The sequence below is a fragment of the Neofelis nebulosa genome, chromosome 3 (assembly GCF_028018385.1).
Source record: "Neofelis nebulosa isolate mNeoNeb1 chromosome 3, mNeoNeb1.pri, whole genome shotgun sequence".
In the NCBI taxonomy this organism is placed as follows: domain Eukaryota; kingdom Metazoa; phylum Chordata; class Mammalia; order Carnivora; family Felidae; genus Neofelis; species Neofelis nebulosa.
Genome location: NC_080784.1, coordinates 122,486,213 through 122,506,678, shown reverse-complemented (window position 1 = coordinate 122,506,678; position 20,466 = coordinate 122,486,213). Strand labels below are relative to the sequence as shown.

The 20,466-nt window shown below is 39.1% G+C and overlaps 1 protein-coding gene across 7 annotated transcripts in view; it reads right to left on the bottom strand.

Annotated features, from left to right (window-relative positions):
• Positions 1-20,466, bottom strand: part of PPP3CA (protein phosphatase 3 catalytic subunit alpha) — a 325,796-nt gene that overhangs the window by 49,277 nt on the left and 256,053 nt on the right. For all 7 annotated transcript variants that reach the window (XM_058721804.1, XM_058721802.1, XM_058721803.1 and 4 more), the window contains 4 exons: positions 19,365-19,510; positions 16,708-16,847; positions 6,283-6,360; positions 3,726-3,820 (listed from right to left, as the gene is read on the bottom strand). In XM_058721804.1, coding sequence (XP_058577787.1) covers positions 3,726-3,820; positions 6,283-6,360; positions 16,708-16,847; positions 19,365-19,510 — 459 coding nt within the window. The remainder of the gene's footprint in view (positions 1-3,725; positions 3,821-6,282; positions 6,361-16,707; positions 16,848-19,364; positions 19,511-20,466) is intronic.

The following is a 20,466-nucleotide window of genomic DNA, read 5'->3' as shown; positions in this document are numbered from 1 at the left end:
ATGGATGGGCCATTTACGGTCCTCATCACTTGCGGAAAGCTGCTTTTCTTGTAGGCAAGTACGAACTTCTAATCGGAGCTAACAGACATTTAAACATGAAGCTAATCGTGCATCTATTACAGGTGTTAAGATGGCAGAGTGAAACTCTTTTCCCCATCACTTCTTTTTGCCAAGGAACATTCCTGCTGCCTTTAATCTGTAGGCGCTTAAAAATCAAATCATACTGTAACTATTGGGTTATAACCCCAGAACATTTTCTGGTCATCTGGTTTTTCTTTTTTCTTTTTTCAATTTTTGTTTTTTTAATCTTTATTTATTTTTGAGAGAGAGACAGAGCGCAAGTGGGGGAGGAACAGACAGAGAGGGAGACACGGAATCTGAAGCAGGCTCCAGGCTCTGAGCTGTCAGCACAGAGTGGGACCAGACGCGGGGCTGGAACCCACAAGCCGCAAGATAATCACCTGAGCTGAAGTCAGGCTTAACCCACTTCACCACCCAGGCGTTCCCCCCCCCCCCACCCCCACATCTGTTTCTAAGAATCAAATGATTAATTTAGGGATTCGTCACTCTCTGTCCATTGATTATGTTTTTGAAGGTGCTTTCAACCCAGTTTTCTTGCACCTCCTTATAAAATTCTTATTACCATTTATTTTATTCAAATCCAGTAATCCTTACTTCAGCTGTGAATAACTGACTCCTACTCCACATACTGTACACAGTGTTAGCATAATAGCTTTAAAGTGCTTCAGAGATTTTACACAAAAGTCTTTTGAAATTATGCTCAAACTGAAGAATGTATCTTTTTTCTTCCTATCAGTTTATCTTTTTCTCTCAGAAGAATTTTTTATGAAAAGGTTCCCAAAATGAAATGCTTCTCTCCCCTTCCTAAGAGAATGTGATCTACCCTAAACACAAGAAAACAGTGAAAGCAATACAAAATCTCAAAGATAGCAACTCACTGATGTCTATTTTTTTTTTAATGTTTATTTTTGAGAGAGGGAGAGTGTGAGCAGGGGAGTGGCAGAGAGAGAGGGAGACTCAGAATCTGAAGCAGGCTCCAGGCTCTGAGCTGTCAGCACAGAGCCTGACTCCGGGCTTGAACCCAGTAGTGGTGAGATTGTGACCTGAGCTGAAGTCGGAAGCTAAACCGACTGAGCCATCCAGCCACCCCATTAAGTTCATCTTGTTAAATCAGAACACTTGACAAAGAAGCAATGTATAGCCTGTGGGAGAAATTGCCATTGGTCTCAAGCAAAACTGATACCCAACATTTTGATGAGTAGAAAAAGTCTAAGTCAGTTTTATATGGAGCGAAATCCCAGCCTTCCTCTTCTTTTTTTTTTTTACTGTTTTAACTCTTTGTCAATTCTTAAAAAAAAACTTGTAAGTATCATCTGTGCTATTTAGTAATTGGTCTCTGTCAAGAAAATTGCTTGTTTGGGTGCTCCTTTCACCAGGTGAAATAGAAAAAAAAATTGTTTTAATGCCATAAAAAAAAAAAAAACACCTAAGTGTTCATATTGTGTATACTTTTAGGAATTAATAGGATTGGGGAGCCTGGGTGGCTCAGTCGGTTGTGCGTCCGACTTTGGCTCAGGTCATGATCTCGCAGTCCGTGAGTTCCAGCCCCACGTTGGGCTCTGTGCTGACAGCTCAGAGCCTGGAGCCTGCTTCGGATTCTGTGTCTTCCTCTCTCTGACCCTCCCCTGTTCATGCTCTCTATCTCTGTCTCAAAAATAAATAAACATTAAAACATTTTTAAAAGAAGGAATTAACAGGATCATGGTGGGACATGCAACATGACCTACGGAGGTCTTGCATTCCTTGCAGGTACCACAGGGAAATTATCTGGTATGAGAACTCACATCCAATCCAAGGGAATGAATTCTTACTGGTCTTATACAGAAGATTTTAAGACTAAGATTTTGTCTGGCAAAAAAAAAAAAAAAAAAAAAAAAAAAAAAAAAAAAAGTGCTGCTTAAAAATAAAAGTTTCAAAAACATTGGTCTTGACTTTATTATTATTTTTTTCCTTTTTCCAATCAAATGTGAGCCATTCTTTAATGCCCAGGTCACATTTTGCCTTAAACAAATCCTTCTCTGACCATTCTAGAAAATCATTCTTGTCGAATGTACTTAGTGTTCAACTCTCTTAGTTTTACTCAATGACACCATGTCTTGTATTTTTATTCAGTCACCCACATGTCTTACTTTGTCAACTGGCTTATAAGCACTTGGCACATCAAGAGCATATTTTGTTTTACTTTGTACACTTCTTGCCACAGAGTACTAAGGACAGCTCCTCTTTTCTAGAAATTAGGCAACTAGGAAAGAGGGGGCAACTCTCTCTTGCCCCCTGCCATCCATGGTTGTGACAGAAACTTCACTGTGCCTTCTGATAACTTCTCTCTGTGGCCACAGAGGAGGGCCCACCACAGTTAAAAATGGCAGTGTAAGAGACTGTGGTGTGGCCATCCCACCCAGAAGGCATGCCTCTCTGGGATATTAGGGTGGAGGCAGGGGTTGGAGAGTCATGTGCTCCATCTATAGGACAGCACAGATGTGTGTGTATGTGGGGAGAGGCAAGGATCTCAGAAAGCCACACTCAGATATGCTGCATAAATATTATGTAGACCAATGCCAACTATAGTTAATGCCTCTTTCATATGTTATCACCCATTCTGTCACACCTATACCACTTCCTGTCATTTCTGAATCAAGAAATTACCTGGATAAAAAAAGATAATGTGTCCCTTGCTCCTCCTCTCTTTCCTATAGTCAGTAAATAATACCCTCTTGTTTCCTGGTCTCTTTTAGGCACACAGGTATGGAGTTTCACAAAGGAAGTACAGGATGCTAAACCAGAAAATACAGGTTTGACTCCAGTTCATCACTACCTAATTGAGTGACCTGGGGCAAGGTAATTTAGCAACAGATACTCTTCATATTAAAAGGGGGTGGGGCTAATGATATTTACTTTTAAGTTTCATTCATTTTTTTTTTAATTTTTTTTAACGTTTATTTTTGAGACAGAGAGAGACAGAGCATGAACGGGGGAGGGTCAGAGAGAGAGGGAGACACAGAATCTGAAACAGGCTCCAGGCTCTGAGCAGTCAGCACAGAGCCCGACGCGGGGCTCGAACTAACGGACCGTGAGATCATGACCTGAGCTGAAGTTGGACGCTCAACCGACTGAGCCACCCAGGCGCCCCAAGTTTCATTCATTTTTTAAAAAAATAAATGAATATGCACTTGCCTAGCACAGTATCTGACTTGTGGTAGGTATTCAATAAATGCAATTTGAGTTTGAATTTCAAACTATACATTCTTCCACTTATTGTTCTTGATCCCTTACATGCACAATCACACTATTCTCATTTAAATCTATATCCTTTTTAAGAAGCATGATTTTGGATTGCTTTCAATTATTTCTTTTAAAACCCAAATCTACTAGACCAGTTTACTATAGACCCTGCTATACATTAGAATCTCCTGGAGAATAGTTAAAAACTAACACTGCCTTGGCTCCACATCCAGATCAACTGAATCTGTAACTCTGAAGATAATCACAAGATTTGCATCCAACAATAAATGAAAAAGCAAGGGGAAAAAGAATGGCTAACATTCTTAAAACCAAACATTCATTAAAACCAAACCCAAATAAAACACCTTATGAATTATTGCACATAGTATGTAAGAGCGCAAGAGGGCTCTAAAACCACTTACCTTTGTTATTGTACACATCTAAGTAATTTGGTGCTGAAAAAATTGTAATTAGAGAAGGGAAGCCTGTCGTTTGGCTTTTCCTGTACATGCGATACCTAAAAACAACAAATATGATTTAAAACAAGGCTATTATGAAAAAAATGATATCAAATTATAGCCTTAGAAAAAGAAAACTAAAATTAGGTTTTATCACTCCAAGAGAACTCAATTACATAACATTAAACAATATTTTCTCTCTAAAGTCTGTTTTACGCAGACATTCATTCATCTCAAGGTTGACAATGAAACATGTACAGTTTCTGAGTAGGCCTTTCCTGAGTTTAACGGACTTAGGGGAAGAGTGGAATTCAATGAAAAATCATAATTCATTTCCATGTGTTCAACAGAGATGACAAAGGTTACCTTTCACACGAAGATATCCTGCACCTACCGTGTTTTTGAGAAGTTTGCCTATATTTTTGACATAAGACTAAATAAGCAGAGCAATATATAAATCTTTACCACTAAAAACCAGGCTGATTATTCTAGTTATCCATATAATATTCTGTGCAATACTTATGCAATATTCTGTTATGGTCTTGACTAAGTGATTTGCTTTTCAAAGAATGGTTAAATCTATGGGTTTTACATATTGAAAGTTGTTTCTATTTTAGAACTCTCTTTATTACCAATCTCTTCTGAGATCTGCAGGTCAAAGATTATTGTCTCAGCAGGGTAATATTTAATCAATCAGTAATGAAACAGAACATCTGCAAGATCTTTGGAAATAAACCAATAATCCAGTTACTTTTCTTCTACTTAGACAAAAATAGGATTTTAGTCCTCAAATAATCAAAAAAATTACAGGAAATTCTGGCTCTTTTCCATTGAGGTGAAAGCACATGTCACGACTTCTACATAACAGATTTTAGTAATATCAGTTTAGAAAGATTCTTATAAAGCGCGAAACAAAATGTTATCACTCCTTGGGTATTCTGAGCCAGTTATTTATGGCAGAATAACCATGCCTACTCTAATTGGGTTCTAAAGGTGCCTCAAATAGTACCTTTAGATAGATAAATAACCACCTTAAAAATTATAATTTTAAAAATGTTTTGATAAACTTTTCCTAGAAGAAAATATCTTCTTAAAAGTCTTTTGAAATGTTCTAGAAGTATTTATTCTGCATATCCAACGGAACTTTGCTGGAGGAAAAAAAAGTCAGAATGTGAAAGGTAATAACACCCTCAATGTTAGTACCTTGACGTTATAAATCATGACTGGCTAGGCCTACTTGATAACAAATAAAAACAAAGAAACTAAATGACATAATCGTAATTTACCCCCAATAAATCAATCAAGTGCCCATTCTGAACAAATATACTAATTGATTTTAACTGATGCATTATTTTAAAATATTTTCAGATAAGCAGATGATTTCCGGTCTGTAGTGGGATTAATATAAAGCTGCCTAAAATGCTCAGTTCCGATAGTCAGCCAAAAGAGCATGGTGACACCGCCGCCTTGAAAAGTTAAAAAAAAAAAAAAAAAAAAAAAACTTATTTGAGGACCCCATTGGTTAGGCATATCATTAGGTTATGTCGAAGGTCACCTATGACGTGATAGTACTGGATCCAATACTAAGCCGTTGGGTCAGTTCATACCTGTTGATTATTGCTTGAAAAAAAGCTAACTTTGAAAAGAGCCTGGGATCTGCCTTGATGTGGGATCATCGGACATGGGCTTACTTCAGGATGTGGGCATCTCTACTCCTGATTTTGGCACACAGATTATAATACTAAGCGGTCCTCTCTTCCAAAGAATTCAGAATATGAAGGAATGAGTTTAAGCATTTGAAGGCAAACAACACCTTTCAGTGGAACCTACTGAGAAGGGTACTGGACATCAAATGCTTTTCATTATGCCTTTTGCTCCCGAGTGCAGATTCAATGCACTATCAAACTGAGTATCTGATGTTTCTTACTTTTCTAAGCCCTTATCATTGGGCTACCAATTATACTAATAATTATATGAAACCTGGACCCTAAATTTTAAAATTCACTATTATAAAATCATGTTATACATTTATTAGTTAGAATATAGGACTTTCTCCCTCATTTAAATGCCTCTGCTTTTGTCCTTTAAAACTTCACAAGGGTCAGGAATGATATTCTTTAAACAAGAGTACACTGTGCAATATCTGTTAAATATTTACATGTAATTCTCATTCACACTGCCAACCAAGACTGAAAAGTTGCCAGTAATTTACTCACTGACTGGACTGTGGGAAGAGCAGGAATGGAAGGAAATCAGAGGGACCCTTACAAGGGCTTAAGAAAGCCGCTGAAAATTTTACCTGTTCAGGCTAAAAACGGAGGCGTTTTAAAGAAGACCTTACAACACATTTACAACTCATTCCCCAGGATCCTTCCCTACCTCTGTCATCAGAAGACAATGTTAAGATCTAAGTGCTTCAGGGAGAGAGCCTACCAAAAGGGACCCTCCAAACCTGAACAAAGTGAGGAAGCTGGGACCCAGGAACAACACATAGTTTCCGTAAACCCACAAAACTGCTCACCCTGCATCTTGGGCTTCATGGGCTCGGAGTATAGACAACAGGTTATTGTGCTGTAAGAATTCACATACAGCCGGGTAGCTGCCAGAGACAAAAAGAAAAGAGAAAGAAGCATCTGTTACGAAATCATCAAGTGTAGCACATGTATCTGTAACATCCCGATCTATGTGATTTGATCAAGCGTAATCAGACATACATCATTCATGAAACAAGCCTCTTGGCTCTCAGGACAGGTCCCTTCCCCACCCCTGCCCCGTGGCAGAAAAACACCTGCAGCTGTACTTTTTTACATAATCAGAAAGGACTGGAGATGTGTGAACAGGACAAAGAATGCAGGCCATTATATAACAACACTAGAAAAATGTCCACTCATAGAGAAAAACAGTATCAAGTCTACGTTTAAACACAGGTGAACAGGAGCATCAAGATAACATGAGAATAGAATTTAAAACATAAACCTCCATGTTCTCAAATACAGCACCATTTGTATTTGGATGCACGTGCGTGCCTGAGTACTCTACAGAGAGACGGAGTGAGGGAGTAGGAGAGACTAAGTCTTCTGGAAACCGAGCTATCAACTTACTTATGAGTACATTAATTGATATATCCTTCAAAATCTAAACATGATTAAGGAATTCACAGGTTTTAAACTGTGTACTTTAAATACGATCAACAGAACCATATCTTAAGGCTTATTCTTTATATTGACTTAATAAAAGCATTAAATATATAATCAAGATGATTTTGTCTGTTAAGGAAGTCTCTAAACCAAAGATGAGAACATTATTAAAAATGAAATTCAAATTATAAACTAAACCCGTAAAACTCTTTGCAATCACTTTGTCTCTAAGAATTTTTAATGAGATAAATGAATGTCATAAAAATGAATAAATTTTAGAAATTTCAAATAAAGAGACAGCAAACCAATGCTCATTTTAATATAAACAAACTGTGGATGCCCACTAGAACTTAAACTACACGTACTGTAAGAAACAATTCAGCAATTATAAAGGTAGCACTTTGAAGAGATACTAAATAGTACATGTCACTCAAATAATTTACTATAAAGAGAAGATGCAAATAGTTTCTATATTAAAGATTTTGTAAGAATTCCCTGCTCAAAAAGAAAAGAAATACCGTTAATCTGGCATACCACTGAAGAGATGCTGATTATTAAAAGGATTCAGTTCTTTGCAAAACTGGGATCTGAAATCAAAAATATTCATGAGGCGCCTGGGTGGCTTAGTCGGTTAAGCGTCCGACATCGGCTTAGGTCATGATCTCTTGGTCCGTGAGTTTGAGCCCTGCATTGGGCTCTGTGCTGACAGCTCAGAGCCTGGAGCTGCTTCAGATTCTGTGTCTCCCTCCCTCTCTGCCCCTCCCCTGTTCGTGCTCTGTGTCTCTTTCTCTCAAAAATAAAAAAAATAATAATAAACAAAACATTAAAAAAATAAAAAAAATAGTCTGTGCATGTGCACACATTCATGTGCATTTGTGAGCATATGTATGTGTGTTCTAGAATATTTTAGCAATTTGCTAAGGAGAGAAAAAGACAACTTCCTAGTTGTCCCAGGTCAGCTCAGTAAATGAATGTAAATGTAGCCATGGGTTACATGGTAACCTACAAACTGGAGAAGATGGCCCAGAGTGTCTACAGGGAAATGTGTCTGTATCGTATCTAGGTCGAGTTGACCAACATGTGTCTCCAAAGACTTTTGTTCTATCTTAGGAGAAGGTAAGTATACGACCTTTCCGGATCAGTGTGTGTCAACAAAAGAAACCCTAACTGCTGAGACAATGCTGGGTCTTTAAAGAATAGCACATATGTTTGTACATATTTAGCCATAAAGTGCCCAGCCAAGGGAAGACAGAATAGGGTGGCACTCAATAAATGTTCCTTCCCTATCTCTTTCAGCCGTTTTTTTTTTTCTTGTGCCCTTGAAATATTTCTTTAGAAATATAGTTTATTGCCTTGTTGTACCACTGTAAGACAGAGGGTGTTTGTCTAAGTCTGTCATGTTTTGTCTTTGGACAAATGGCTTGGCAGCACTTTTTAAATTTATTTTTTCCTTTTGTTAGAACCCACACTAGTCCTATGAATGCATTATTTTAATATATTTTCTTCATGCTAAGTTTTATACCCTTATGTGTTTAAGTTTTCCCCCATGGAAATAGATATCTGATTTTTAACGGTAATCTGAAGAAAAAATTAACCTTGCAGCAATCTGCTAGGTTAATAGCATTAACTGAGGTACACTTGTATTATCACTTGGAAGGGACTCATTTTGAAGAAAATCTCTGGAAGTTTAAAGGCATACATAATCAAATATTCAAACTCTCGAAGAATTACAAACATTTTTCTAAATAAACTTAGAAAATATTTGGCTATCGAGATTCCCATTATTGGTCAACTGTCTGGGATACATTAAAGTCTTCAGTGATATTAGGTGGGGAAAAAAACACAAAACTTCACAATATTTTTGTGCTTTTTAATGGAAAGGATGATAAAAAAAAAAAGCATTCCAGCTAAAAAGAACTAAAGAGGATATATGTTAAGAATGGTAATGTCAAAGATTCACTGGTGACGTGTTCCATTTGTTAGATGCAACAATCCCTAATCCCTGTGTTAGGCACCAGGAGACGTGCTACGCTAAGTGTAAGGTGTGGTTTCTGTCTTGAGGGTATTTATTATCTAGGCAGGAAAGTAAAGCATGCATTGATAGTATGAAACAAGAAAGCAAGCACAGGGGGCTGGGGAGATTTTTTTTCAAAAATATCTATCTCATGTTAGATCTTTTGGGGTTTTGTCTGCATTAATGAGGTGATGCTTCTGTGTTTGTGTCCAACAAGAAGAGCCCCTTCTGCCCCAGGCTGGTCAGCCCAAGCAAGGGCCCATGCCTCGTTTTTAGCAGGGGGCCGGCTGCATCTCAGTCCCACTCACAGCCCTCCAGGGGGCACCCTTGTCAGGCAACGCTTGTATGGTTTCATCAAACCCAGTGTCCTGGACATGCCTTGAAATAAGACTTAATGCCACGATCTGGGAAGGGTAGTGATTCTTTCAGCTTTGTGATATCCATTTACCCGCATGCACTGCTGTGTTTGGGGAAGAAGCTACACTCTCTGAAAATGCTTTTTTTTTTTTTTTTTTTTTTTTCCCCCCACTTGGAACATGATTATTCCTTAAGCACTAGAGAATACATTTCTCTGAGTAGAAAAGGAGGTGGAAATTTCCATGGAATAGTGGGAATCCTTAGGTCTGGGTTTTTATTCCAATTTCTTGTGTAGACTCTGGAAAATTGCTGACCCTCTTTGAGCCTGAATTACCTCATTTGTAAAAATGCAGACTGTAGCATTTATACCACAAACTTAAGATAAAGACTAAATGAGTTAGCAATATATGTAAATTCCCTAGTCCAGGGCCTGGACTGATAGGGGTAGACACATAACAACTCTTAATTTTCTCTCCACCACCATGGTGTGGAAGACAGAATGCAGCATGGAATGGTGAGTCAGCAACCCTCGATTCTAATGGTAGCTGTTGTGAAAAAGCAAGCTACAGGCCTAAAACGGCATTGCTTAGGCCAAGTCACCAAATTGGGGCTTAATACCTTACCTAAGGGAAGTTTCAAACTCCCCCAAAAGTGTAAATCTTAACTGGTCAGTCAGGAATTTTCTGAGGGGCACCAGTGAGGTAATCTGTCGCATGGGCCCTCTGCCTCCACCAAAAGACGATGAGGTAATGGTCATAAGATCCCCTGCCCCTCCCGTAAGGGAAAGTGACTGGCCTGAAACAAGACTTTCTTTTCTTTTGCTAATAACTCCTTGCCCCGCCCTCCTTCCCATAAAAACCTTCCATTTTTTGTACAGCCCCTCAGAACCCCTCTACTTGCTAGGAGGGGTGCTGCCTGGTTCATGAATCGTTTCAGAAAGCCAATTAGATCTTGAAATTTAATCCATTGAATTTTTTCTTTTACAGTGTTAAATTTATTAGTTGTGACTTGTGTCAATTCTTAAAAGCAATGACGTCTGGGGAATACTGGATAGGAAAGGGGTTAGAAAGGGAGAGGGGCAGACACAGACTGAGCAGGAGCAAAGGTAAAGAAGGTAGAAAAGACAAACATGTGAGAAATGGTAGAAAAGCTGTTTTGGCATTAGAGAGAATAGCCATTATTAGACTCAGTCTGTTTATTCTCTTATTTTTGTTCCTTCCTATATTAAGCTATATTTTAGATCTTGAGTTAAACCTTCTGCATTTATCTCTTTAAGATATAGACAGAGGACATTATTTATTAAATATTTATTTATTTTGAGAGAGAGAGTGAGAACACGAGTGGGGGAGGTGCAGAGAAAGAGAGAATCCCAAGCAGGCTCTGCACTCTCTGCAGAGCCCGATGCGGGGCTCGAACCCATGAACCCGTGAGATCATCACCCGAGCCCAAATCAAAAGTCGACACTTAATCCACTGAGCCACCCAGGCGCCCCTACCAGCGGACATTATCAAAAGGCTTTTTTATGCTTTTATGTCTTCATTTATACTTTCCTTAAGTATTTTTAACTTCTGGAAAAGCCCAGTCTTCTGCCAAGCCCTCACTGAATTATCACGGGTGAACCGTCCCCTCAAACCCAGCTCATCCTGAGGTGTGCACAGAACTGCTGCATCTCCCATGGTCCCGGAGCGTATTTGTTTAAGACAGCATTCGTCATGTTGTGGTGTCAATTACGTTTAACTCAGTAATAGTAAACGCCTTAAGAGACAGATATTATTTTTAAATTTGTCTTTATATCCTAAATTTAAGCAGCAACCTGTCAGCTTCTTGGAGCTCACGTTCACTTGCAGGTGAGAGAGGTAAAGGGTGTCTTTCCCTCGTCAGGTTCAGCAAAGCAGAGGCACTCAGCCTGCAACCCTTTGCTAAGGGATTGGGAGAAAGCTTCTCCCTGCCTCCTTGGCATCCTTCCCCTCTCTCAGGCCAGTAGTAAGGGAGAACTCTGCCCAACCCCCAAGTTCCTCCTCTGCTTCTGGGGGGCCTTAGCCCCGGGGTGTCCTGCTGTCCGCATCAGCCGGGATGCTGTCAGGCTTATCTTTCCCCAGGACTTGCCACGTCGTTGTTTTGTTTTGTTTCTTTTCCCCCAGGGTTCTTCAAGTCATCTCATTTACCCACTAGGTATCAAGTCTGGAAGGGCTCCGACTCTCCCCGCCACAGTTTCCCCAGAGCCTGAGTCCTCACTTGCGCCTGGCTGTGGGCGGCCTCGGGAGCAGTGAGAAGTTTTTATTCAAGGCAAACATTTTATGGAAGCTTAACAGTTATACAGAACACTGCCCAAATCAGAAGATTACAAACTGATGATCTTCCCATCGTAACTAGCACTCGGGCCGAGGCACAGAACATTACCTGGAACCCAGCCACTCTTCGTATCTCCTTCGAATCACTATTATCTCCTCACCAAGGGTGATTGCCACCCCGGCTTTGAACCTTATAGATTAGCTTTCGGTAATGTTCACCTCTTACTTCAATGTTGTCATTAGGATGCACTCTAGTATGTGGCTTCTTCTGCTGGCATCCTTGTGGCACTCACCCCGTCATTATGGGCAGCTTTGGTTAACTCATTCTCATTTGCTGTCTTAGGTGTGGAGATACACTACAATTTATTATTCATTCTATTAAATAGACATTTGGGTGGCTTCCATTTCTTGGTGATTATGAATACTGCTGCTGTGAACAATCTTTGGGGTGCACATGGGTAAACATTTCCAGTGGATATATAAACAAAAGTAGAATAGTTGAGTTATATGAATATTCAGCTTTAGCGTATCCTGAAGCAGCTAACTGTGATTTGGGATGAGCAGTAAAATGGGACCATTCAGATGGTCATCTTTCTAGATGCGTTCCAGTTCATCGTATTTTCTTTTCTTCTTTTTAAGCTTATTTATTTTGAGAGAGAAAGAGAGAAAGCGGGGAGGGGCAGAGGGAGAGAGAGAGAATCCCAAGCAGGCTCCACACTGACAGCACAGAACCTGATTCGGGGCTTGAACTCACAAACCATGAGATCATGACCTGAGCTGAAACCAAGAGTCAGAGGCTTAACACACTGAGCCATCCTGGCACCCCCATCATATTTTCATAAACACCACTTTCCCTGCATGCAGAAAGCTTCCCCAAATGACTGGTTGGATATACCCTATTTATCCTTTAAAACTCAGGTCTTGTAAAACCTTCATGATGCATTGTCCCTTAAACTCCAATCCACCTCTCTTTGGGCTAGGCCCCCTAACTCTGTGTATGTGTATGTTGGGGGGGGGTGGTGAGAGAGAGACAGAGAGAGAAGAGAGAGAATTTCTACATTCCTCACAGCACTACTCACCTTGTATTTTATTTGTCATAGTTTATAGGTCTCTGACACTCAAAGGCACAGTCCCGCAAAGGCAGGTACTCTATCTATAGAACCTCACAGAAAGTATATATAATAGGTACTCAACTAATGTTTGTTAAATAATTGAATGATCAAATGAATTCTCAAAAGAATGCCCATTAAGTGAACTGTATGATTTGGGGAGGGAGTGGGAAGGATGTTGTGAAATTTAGGTGTGATTTCAACAAACTAAAAATGAAAGTCTTGAACTCAGCGTGAGAAGAAGGGATGACAGGGTGATCTACAGCTGGCGAAATTTTTTTTAATTTATTTTTTTTAATGTTTATTTATTTTTGAGAGAGAGAGAAGGGCACAGAGTATGAGTGGGGGAGGGTCAGAGAGAGAGGGAGACACAGAATCCGAAGCAGGCTCCAGGCTCTGAGCTGTCAGCACAGAGGCTGACGCAGGGCTTGAACTCACAAACTGTGAGATCATGACCTGAGCCAAAGTTGGCAGCTTAACCGACTGAGCCACCCAGGCGCCACATGCTGGTGATATTTTTAAGAAAGGGTCAGTAAGATGTGATGACTGATTGGTGGTGATTTCAATGCAGAAAGAAAAAGCAGGGATCTTTGTTAGTCTGCATGGCTGTTAATAGAACTGTTAATAGAAACAGCGAAACCAGGAGGAATCTCCCGCGGGGAAGTAAATAATAATACTTTTCAGGCAAGGTGAGTTAAGGTGAGGATGAGACATCTAAGATAAAAATTTCCAGCAGCCACCTAGAAATAGGTCCAGCTCAGGAAGATAAACAGATGAAGGGGCTAGATCTGGTAATCAAACCACAGAGTTTACAGTTTACGGTGAAGGTAAGAGAACATGTGAGCTTCCGGGGGGGGGGGGGGGAGGGGGAGAATGAAGAAAAAAATGTGGGAATCAGGAGGAAGACCCAAGATGGGCAGCACAAGAGGCAGGGTGCTGCTGGATCAGTTGGAGGAGAATCGGGACATGTGAGAAGGAGGAACCGGACGACTTCCAGGTGGAAGGGGCTGGCAAATGTCAACAGCAAGAAGAGAAGGTGGGCTGTGTGAGGGGAGAAGACAGGCTGCTGATCTGTGATTAAGAGCCCAGCAGTGATTTGAGTGTGCTGCAATTTGCAGCTTCAAAAACACTTTTAAAATGACTGTCAAGATGTTCTTTAAGTTTCAGAGTTTAGAGGAACTTCAGAACGTCTGACCGAACTCACTCCTTTCGAAGCAAGCCAGACCTAGAACACAAAGCTTACATGATTCATCCGAGGCAGGCGTGCACACTGCCAACCCGAGCACCAAATGTGGCTGACAGCTTTGGTCTACATGAAAATGAAATTTTTACCTCCAACTTGTCAGGATCCTCACGGATTTGTACGGTGTAAATCTTGGTCTGTTAAGGATCACAGGTACCTGCCTGGACATTACAGGCATTTGAGTTCGCAAACTCCACTCTAAGGTTCCAAACATAATGGTAGCACCTGGGCAAAAGCAGAGGATTCCTCCCCCTCTGTCCCACCGTCTCTCTTCTCTAACTCATGGTGGCATGAATGCATTCTTACTGATGCATTTTTCTGTAGAACTTCATTTCATTCAAATCATGGCCCAGACAGTATGTTAGATGAGGGACAGGGTGGCAGGGCAGATTCCACATAAACGTGTAAAATAAAACTGGGAGTTGTCCATCAAAATGACTGCCAATAACTCAAGCGAAATTGTCACCAATTTCTCTACCAATTTGATCACTCCCTTGTGCCCCTCTAGCTCGGCTTTATAAACCACGGCCACAGAAGATGCCTTGCCGCCTCCAAGGGAACTGAAAACAAAAGCATCAAAAAGCTCTAGGAGAAGGAAAGAGTCATTTTTCTCTTCCGTGGATGAAACAGAATCCAGATTGCTTTGCCATTCGCCAGAGTCGATAGGCTGTGGGTTTATATTCAGCATTTGTCATGGCTACAGATATTACAGAACTCTCTAATGAGAGGACTTAAACAATCATTTTGTTGAGAACAAAAGTGTGAAAACATGCATAATCCTCTAATTATCTAGTTTGATGGACTTTATCTCTGATGTAAACACATCTGTTTCTATACTGACAAAACAAAAATACGGTAACTTTATGTAAGTCCAGCACAGAACTTTACCTAAAATATGATTTATTTGAACAGCTGACTCAGAAAACCAATGGAAGGATGTTACACTGTGAATGAAAGAAAGATTAATGCAATGCACCTCGAAATCAAAATCAAGAGGTTGGGATTTTACTTGCTACTGGATTATTGAAGCACAGATCAGGGGTATAAGGTAAATCAGTTAAATTCTCACAGTGTAATTAGGGATTTGACACCAGATTTTAAAAACTGAAAAATTGGCTTTGATATATTTCAACAATATTTATCTTTTTCACTAAAACTTTTATCATATTTAAGAAAAGATCACTTCCAAATTAACTAATTCCTAAAAAGGAACTTTAGGCCTTGCAGAAATATTTACCACCCTTCTTCATGTCACCCCAAAATAGACTCCTTGGACATGGTGCCCAAATTTCCAAATCATAGAAATGAATTGTAATCTTTCTTATCAATAAGCTTGGAACAAACCTCTTTCTTCATATGTATAACAAAAAAGTATTCTGTGAAGGCTGTTTTACAGTGCGCAAGACCTTCTGTTCACAGACTCACTTCTCAATCACTTCAACAGAGGAGTAAAAGGAAGCTTCTCCCCCCCCACCCCCCCGAGTAAGGAAAACTTAAGGCGTGAAGCAAAATGCTCTACTGCTGAACAAACTCTGATCCATGTTATGTGGAAGGATGCTGTCTGCTTAGTCTCCAGACAGAAGACATGTTTCAGTTCTTTCTCACAAGCCTTCTCATCTGCTTAACTTCCAGGGCTGGAACTGAGCATAAACTTCAGTGCACATCACGTTTGGTCTGTAAGTTTTGTTTTGGTTAAAGACTGTGTATTATAGAATTTAACATTCTCGGTTTCTCCGTAACCTCCTTCTCCTGTCTCTCTGGCTCCTGTCACATAAACTGTATATTGGATGCTAAGAGAACCCAGTGAAGCTGAGGGGAGTCAAATGCAGAGGCCACAACTGAGGTGAAATGTCAGGAAAATCGCGAGGACCCAAAAACCCGGCTGTGTTGCCGATTTCTCTCTGAAGTGCTCTGAAATGTTAGGAAATGGGCAAATCCCCCTACGCTGGCAAATATAAAAATTATTGTAACAATCTTTCAAAGTGGCTTGTGAAAGTGCTAAAAATAAATTTACTATGGTACCTATATACTGAGCTGCTAATTTTAATTTATCCAGGAAGTGTAATAAACTTAAGAAAATGTAAGAATAACGTCAATATAATTTAATTAACAGATTTAAAAGTTGTTTCCCTGATTTAAGTTATGAAAAGTGGTAAAAAATGTTTGAAGTGACTATATTGTTGAGAGGAAGATGAAGGCTGGCACTGGAATTTTTTCTACACTCTTTGAAACAGAACAAATTTTCTACCAAATGGTACTACCTCGCCACCCGGATATCACATGCTTCTTCTTCTTCTTCTTCTTTTTTTTTTTTTTTAAAGAATGCACGAGACACCCAGAGCCAGGAGAGGACAGAGAGAGAGGAGAGAGAATCTTAAGCAGGCTTCACGCTCAGTGCTGAGTCTGACATGGGGCACAATCCTATGACCCTGAGATCATGACCTGAACCGAAATCAAGAGTCGAATGCTCAACCAACTGAGCCACTCAAGCACCCCTCCCCACCACATGCTTCTTTTATGGCTTTTCTATTCTTCACAGGTATTATATCAGTGTATTCACAGGAATGTTTTATTTACTTATTTGTTTTTTTTAATTATTTATTTATCTATCTTTTTTACAAGTGCTAAGAATCCACTTGAACCAAGCTTGCAAAGTGATGCTTTCATTTATCCTCATTTCCTAGAGAAGTGATAAAAACATCATAAACACATCAGACTGATAAATGAGAACGAACTGATAAATGAGAACATTTATGAACCAGATGTGCTCCAGAAAGCGAACCGTCCATCCTCACCTGTAGAAGTACGAACACCCCCTGACTGTGTTGTGAGTGAAATGTTCCTGAGTCTTCTCATTTCCAAAATCCTCCAGGGGGTCTGACCACAGGATATCACACATAGGTCCGTAAGCAGGTGGTTCTTTGAATCGGTCTAACTAAGAAAAATAGAAGACAGAGAGCAAAATACTAATCTTTGGACGCTTGGAATCCAGAAAATACAAGTGTTTTTGTGGTCCCTGACTTCCTCCCCAGCACAGTGCTTGGTGAACTGCCCGCTCCCTCTCTTCCTGTTGGCTTTCCTGCCTTCCTTCCTCCCCCTCTGTCCACACTTCATCTCTCTCCAGTTTGCCCTCTTTCTTTCTGAGGAGTCTATCTGTTGTCTGCCTTAATCTCTTCATCTCCCTCTGGTCTCCTCCTTAGTTCCTACTCTTTGATCCTTTTTGCCTGTCTCCTGGTTTACTTTGTATTTTTTCTTTCCCTCTTCCTTACTTATTTGATCTATCTGAGTATTTCAGTCACTACCAGTTGATGTGACTCCGTGTTTCATTTCTTGAGGAGGAGCTTTTATTTTGTTTTACCTTTGGGCAAATCTCTATTACTGCCTCCACTAAACAGTGATTTAGAAAGCTGGATGGAGAACAACTTATGGTTTTTATATTTCACAATATGACTTTGAGAACAAACGGCTTTCATTTTAAGAGCAGCCACTTGTTATATGACATTCTGGACAGTCACTATTAGGGGCTATCTATGTTTCGAATTAAAGTACAAGCCAGGTGTAGTTTATCTTAGTAGGTACAAACCAAGAGGAATGATAAGCAGTAAAATAAACCCAAATTTAGCTGGTCGTTCTTCAGCTCACAGTTCCAAGCTTTATAGTTTCACCAAAACCCTCATATGAAATCCATTTTCCAGCTATAAATGTTCAGCAAGGTCATATTTCAGTTTAAAAAGGTGTATTTAGAAAGTAAGAGCAATATAATAACTGGAAATGACACCTCACCAATAATTTTAGAACACTGTCACTTTCCTGTAGTTTATTCTGATTTAACTGCAATTAGAGAATCTTTGGTGAGGTTAGCAGATATTATACAGTCTCTTGAAAAAAAAAAGCATAAAACAGCTATGAAAACCTATTAAAAACTGATATTCTTCATATTCAATATTTTAATATTTTTTCAAAAACCCACAGGGAAAGGGGGATATATAAGCTTGGCAGCTGATCACATTCTTTTTCCTGAGACATAAAAGGTGATGTAAATAATGGTTTTGCTACACACCATTTTTTACTAATACCTAAAAAGAATGAAGCAATATCTCACATTTTCAACACTCAATGAAAAACTTCAATAAGCCAAGACCCACCATATTTCAACCATTATGTTATCCATAAAATATTCATTGCAAATTTAGACTTGTTTAAGAGACTTAAATAATTTATGCTTTTGGAACAATTCATCCAAGAAAAATAACGCTTGTGAAAATACAGAATTTCTTTCTAAGAAAGAAGAACTTATTACAGGCATAGAACAGCAAAGAAGGGGAGTCTTTCTGATTACTATGAATTCCCAGCTGAAGTTTTGATAAGGCAACCAGAATACTGAAGTTATTCTGGAAAAGTTACGGAGTGCATTCTAAAACCCTAAGAATAAATAATTATAAAATTAATTGAGTAAAGTTAAGTGTGGTGGAAACTGTAACTGACATAGGGCAAAAGGAAAACCTAAGAATCTTTTTATGGCTAATGTTAAAGCTTAATGATGTATATGAAAATTGAACAGAATATCTGAAATATGGCAGAAAGTAAGTTTTGGGGATAGTGGGCGATAGCCTTAAATTTTACTTAATTTATGATAAGAAGTTTAGTTAATATTGCACACGTCTACCAGATTAAAGAACCCATGCAGAAAGTGAACCACTCTCTCCTTGAATTTCATGACTACGATTCAGTGTCACGTCTTTATCATACTTTAAACAGAGTGCAAATACCAATGCTCTGTGTTGATTAAAAGATTGTCTCTTCCACTACATAAAAGGATCTCATATTATCTCATATTACTACATATTCTCAAGACAAAGATACTTTCATATTCAATCTAACTAATCTTTTCGCTGGCTAAAACAACATTAATAGCCAATTTCAACTAAAAAATACCTCAAAAAATCAACTTTCGCCTCATTACTCAATACAACCAATGGAATATCATCATCACCTTTGTTAGTCTGTTATTTTAAAGTTTGAGGTTGTGAAAAGAGTAGATTTTCAAAAAAAAAAATGATGATATAGACACATTTTAAAGGTCAAGTTGTGATTTTTCCCAAGAGCAAAGGAACATTTTCTAGCTATAATATACTATGAATATATAATGGGTTGCTTGAAACGAGCCAAAGGGAAATGAAAAGGCATATATATTTTTGGCAATCAAATATTATACATTTCAATGACACATCACATGATAAAATGAACCCTGAGGTTTTTGAGATAAAAACTCTTCCAAGTATAAATATATTTCCCTTTCTAAATAAAAGTGAGTACAAAGAAGAGATTCATGGTCACTTTAAATCACTTGAATTCGAAAGGATAAAGTTAGTGAAAACGACAGGGAAATTCAGGTCTTCTATTTCTTAATGAAGCATGCAGAATGATGAGTCTTGGAAATAACAGAACTTACTTTTCTGATATCATCTAAAGTGTTAATCTCTGGAGACAAACCGCCGTGTACACACAGGAACTGTTGGTTCATCAGGGCAGCCAGGGGCAGGCAGTCAAAGGCATCCATACAGGCATCATATACGCGTTCTGAATACTTTATTTTACCTTTTAAGACATGATTTAAAAACAAATACTTGACTCTCAGGATTTCATAGCTAGGATCATTTCACTGAAATCGTTTTTTAATGCTTCCTTCCTAGAATCATACTATGAGCATATAACTACACACCGCAAAGTTCCAAAATGTGATTAAACAAGACGTCGTGAAGACATGTTATCGCAGGTTTTACCCACTATGGGAAAGTGTAATGTTCCTATGAAACCTTGTGTAAGCTGAAATGGAGTAAAGCAAAGAAGCAATTATCATTAATTCATATAGAAGCATTTTTGAGCATTCCCAGGTCCAAAAAAATAACCTCTTAGGCTTTTCTGATATCTTCAGACACTACTTGTAACGGATGCACAAAATAAATGGAGATAAAGTACAGAGGCTCACAGACACAGTTCAAAGCTATGGCGGTGTGAAGGTGCGGGGCTGAGTGTAGTTCCCAGGGAAGGGGCTTGGTGGGACCACTCATTGCTCAGGGTGAGCACTGCCTCTGTTAACTGCTTGCTGCAAATTTAACATTGAACCCTATTTTTGTTTTTCACCTTTCCTCCTAAAAGCAAAAATTCTCCTTGGGTTTCTTTTGGTTAGCAATAGCAAGTACTATTGTACATCTTTCATGAAAGCAAAGTGACATAAGACACCCTTTGAAAAGGCAGAGAATAGCTGTGTTAATCTTTATATCTACTGTTGTAAATTTTTGTCGTTCATCCACATTTTAAGTTTGTAGTAACTTTTTATACAGTAGAGGAGAAAACTTTTGTATACATCCTCACTGTTCATCTGCAGATGTAGCTCAAAATTACATATACAAAAACTAGGAGACCAACAGAAACGTGGCCAGAAAGCTGGTTAAGTTTTCTGAGTGATCTTAGAGAAAAGGAGATGGCAAGAAATCTCCTTAAGTTGTTTATGTGTCACTGCACGCTGCTTTTCCCTTGTTGACTTATGTCTA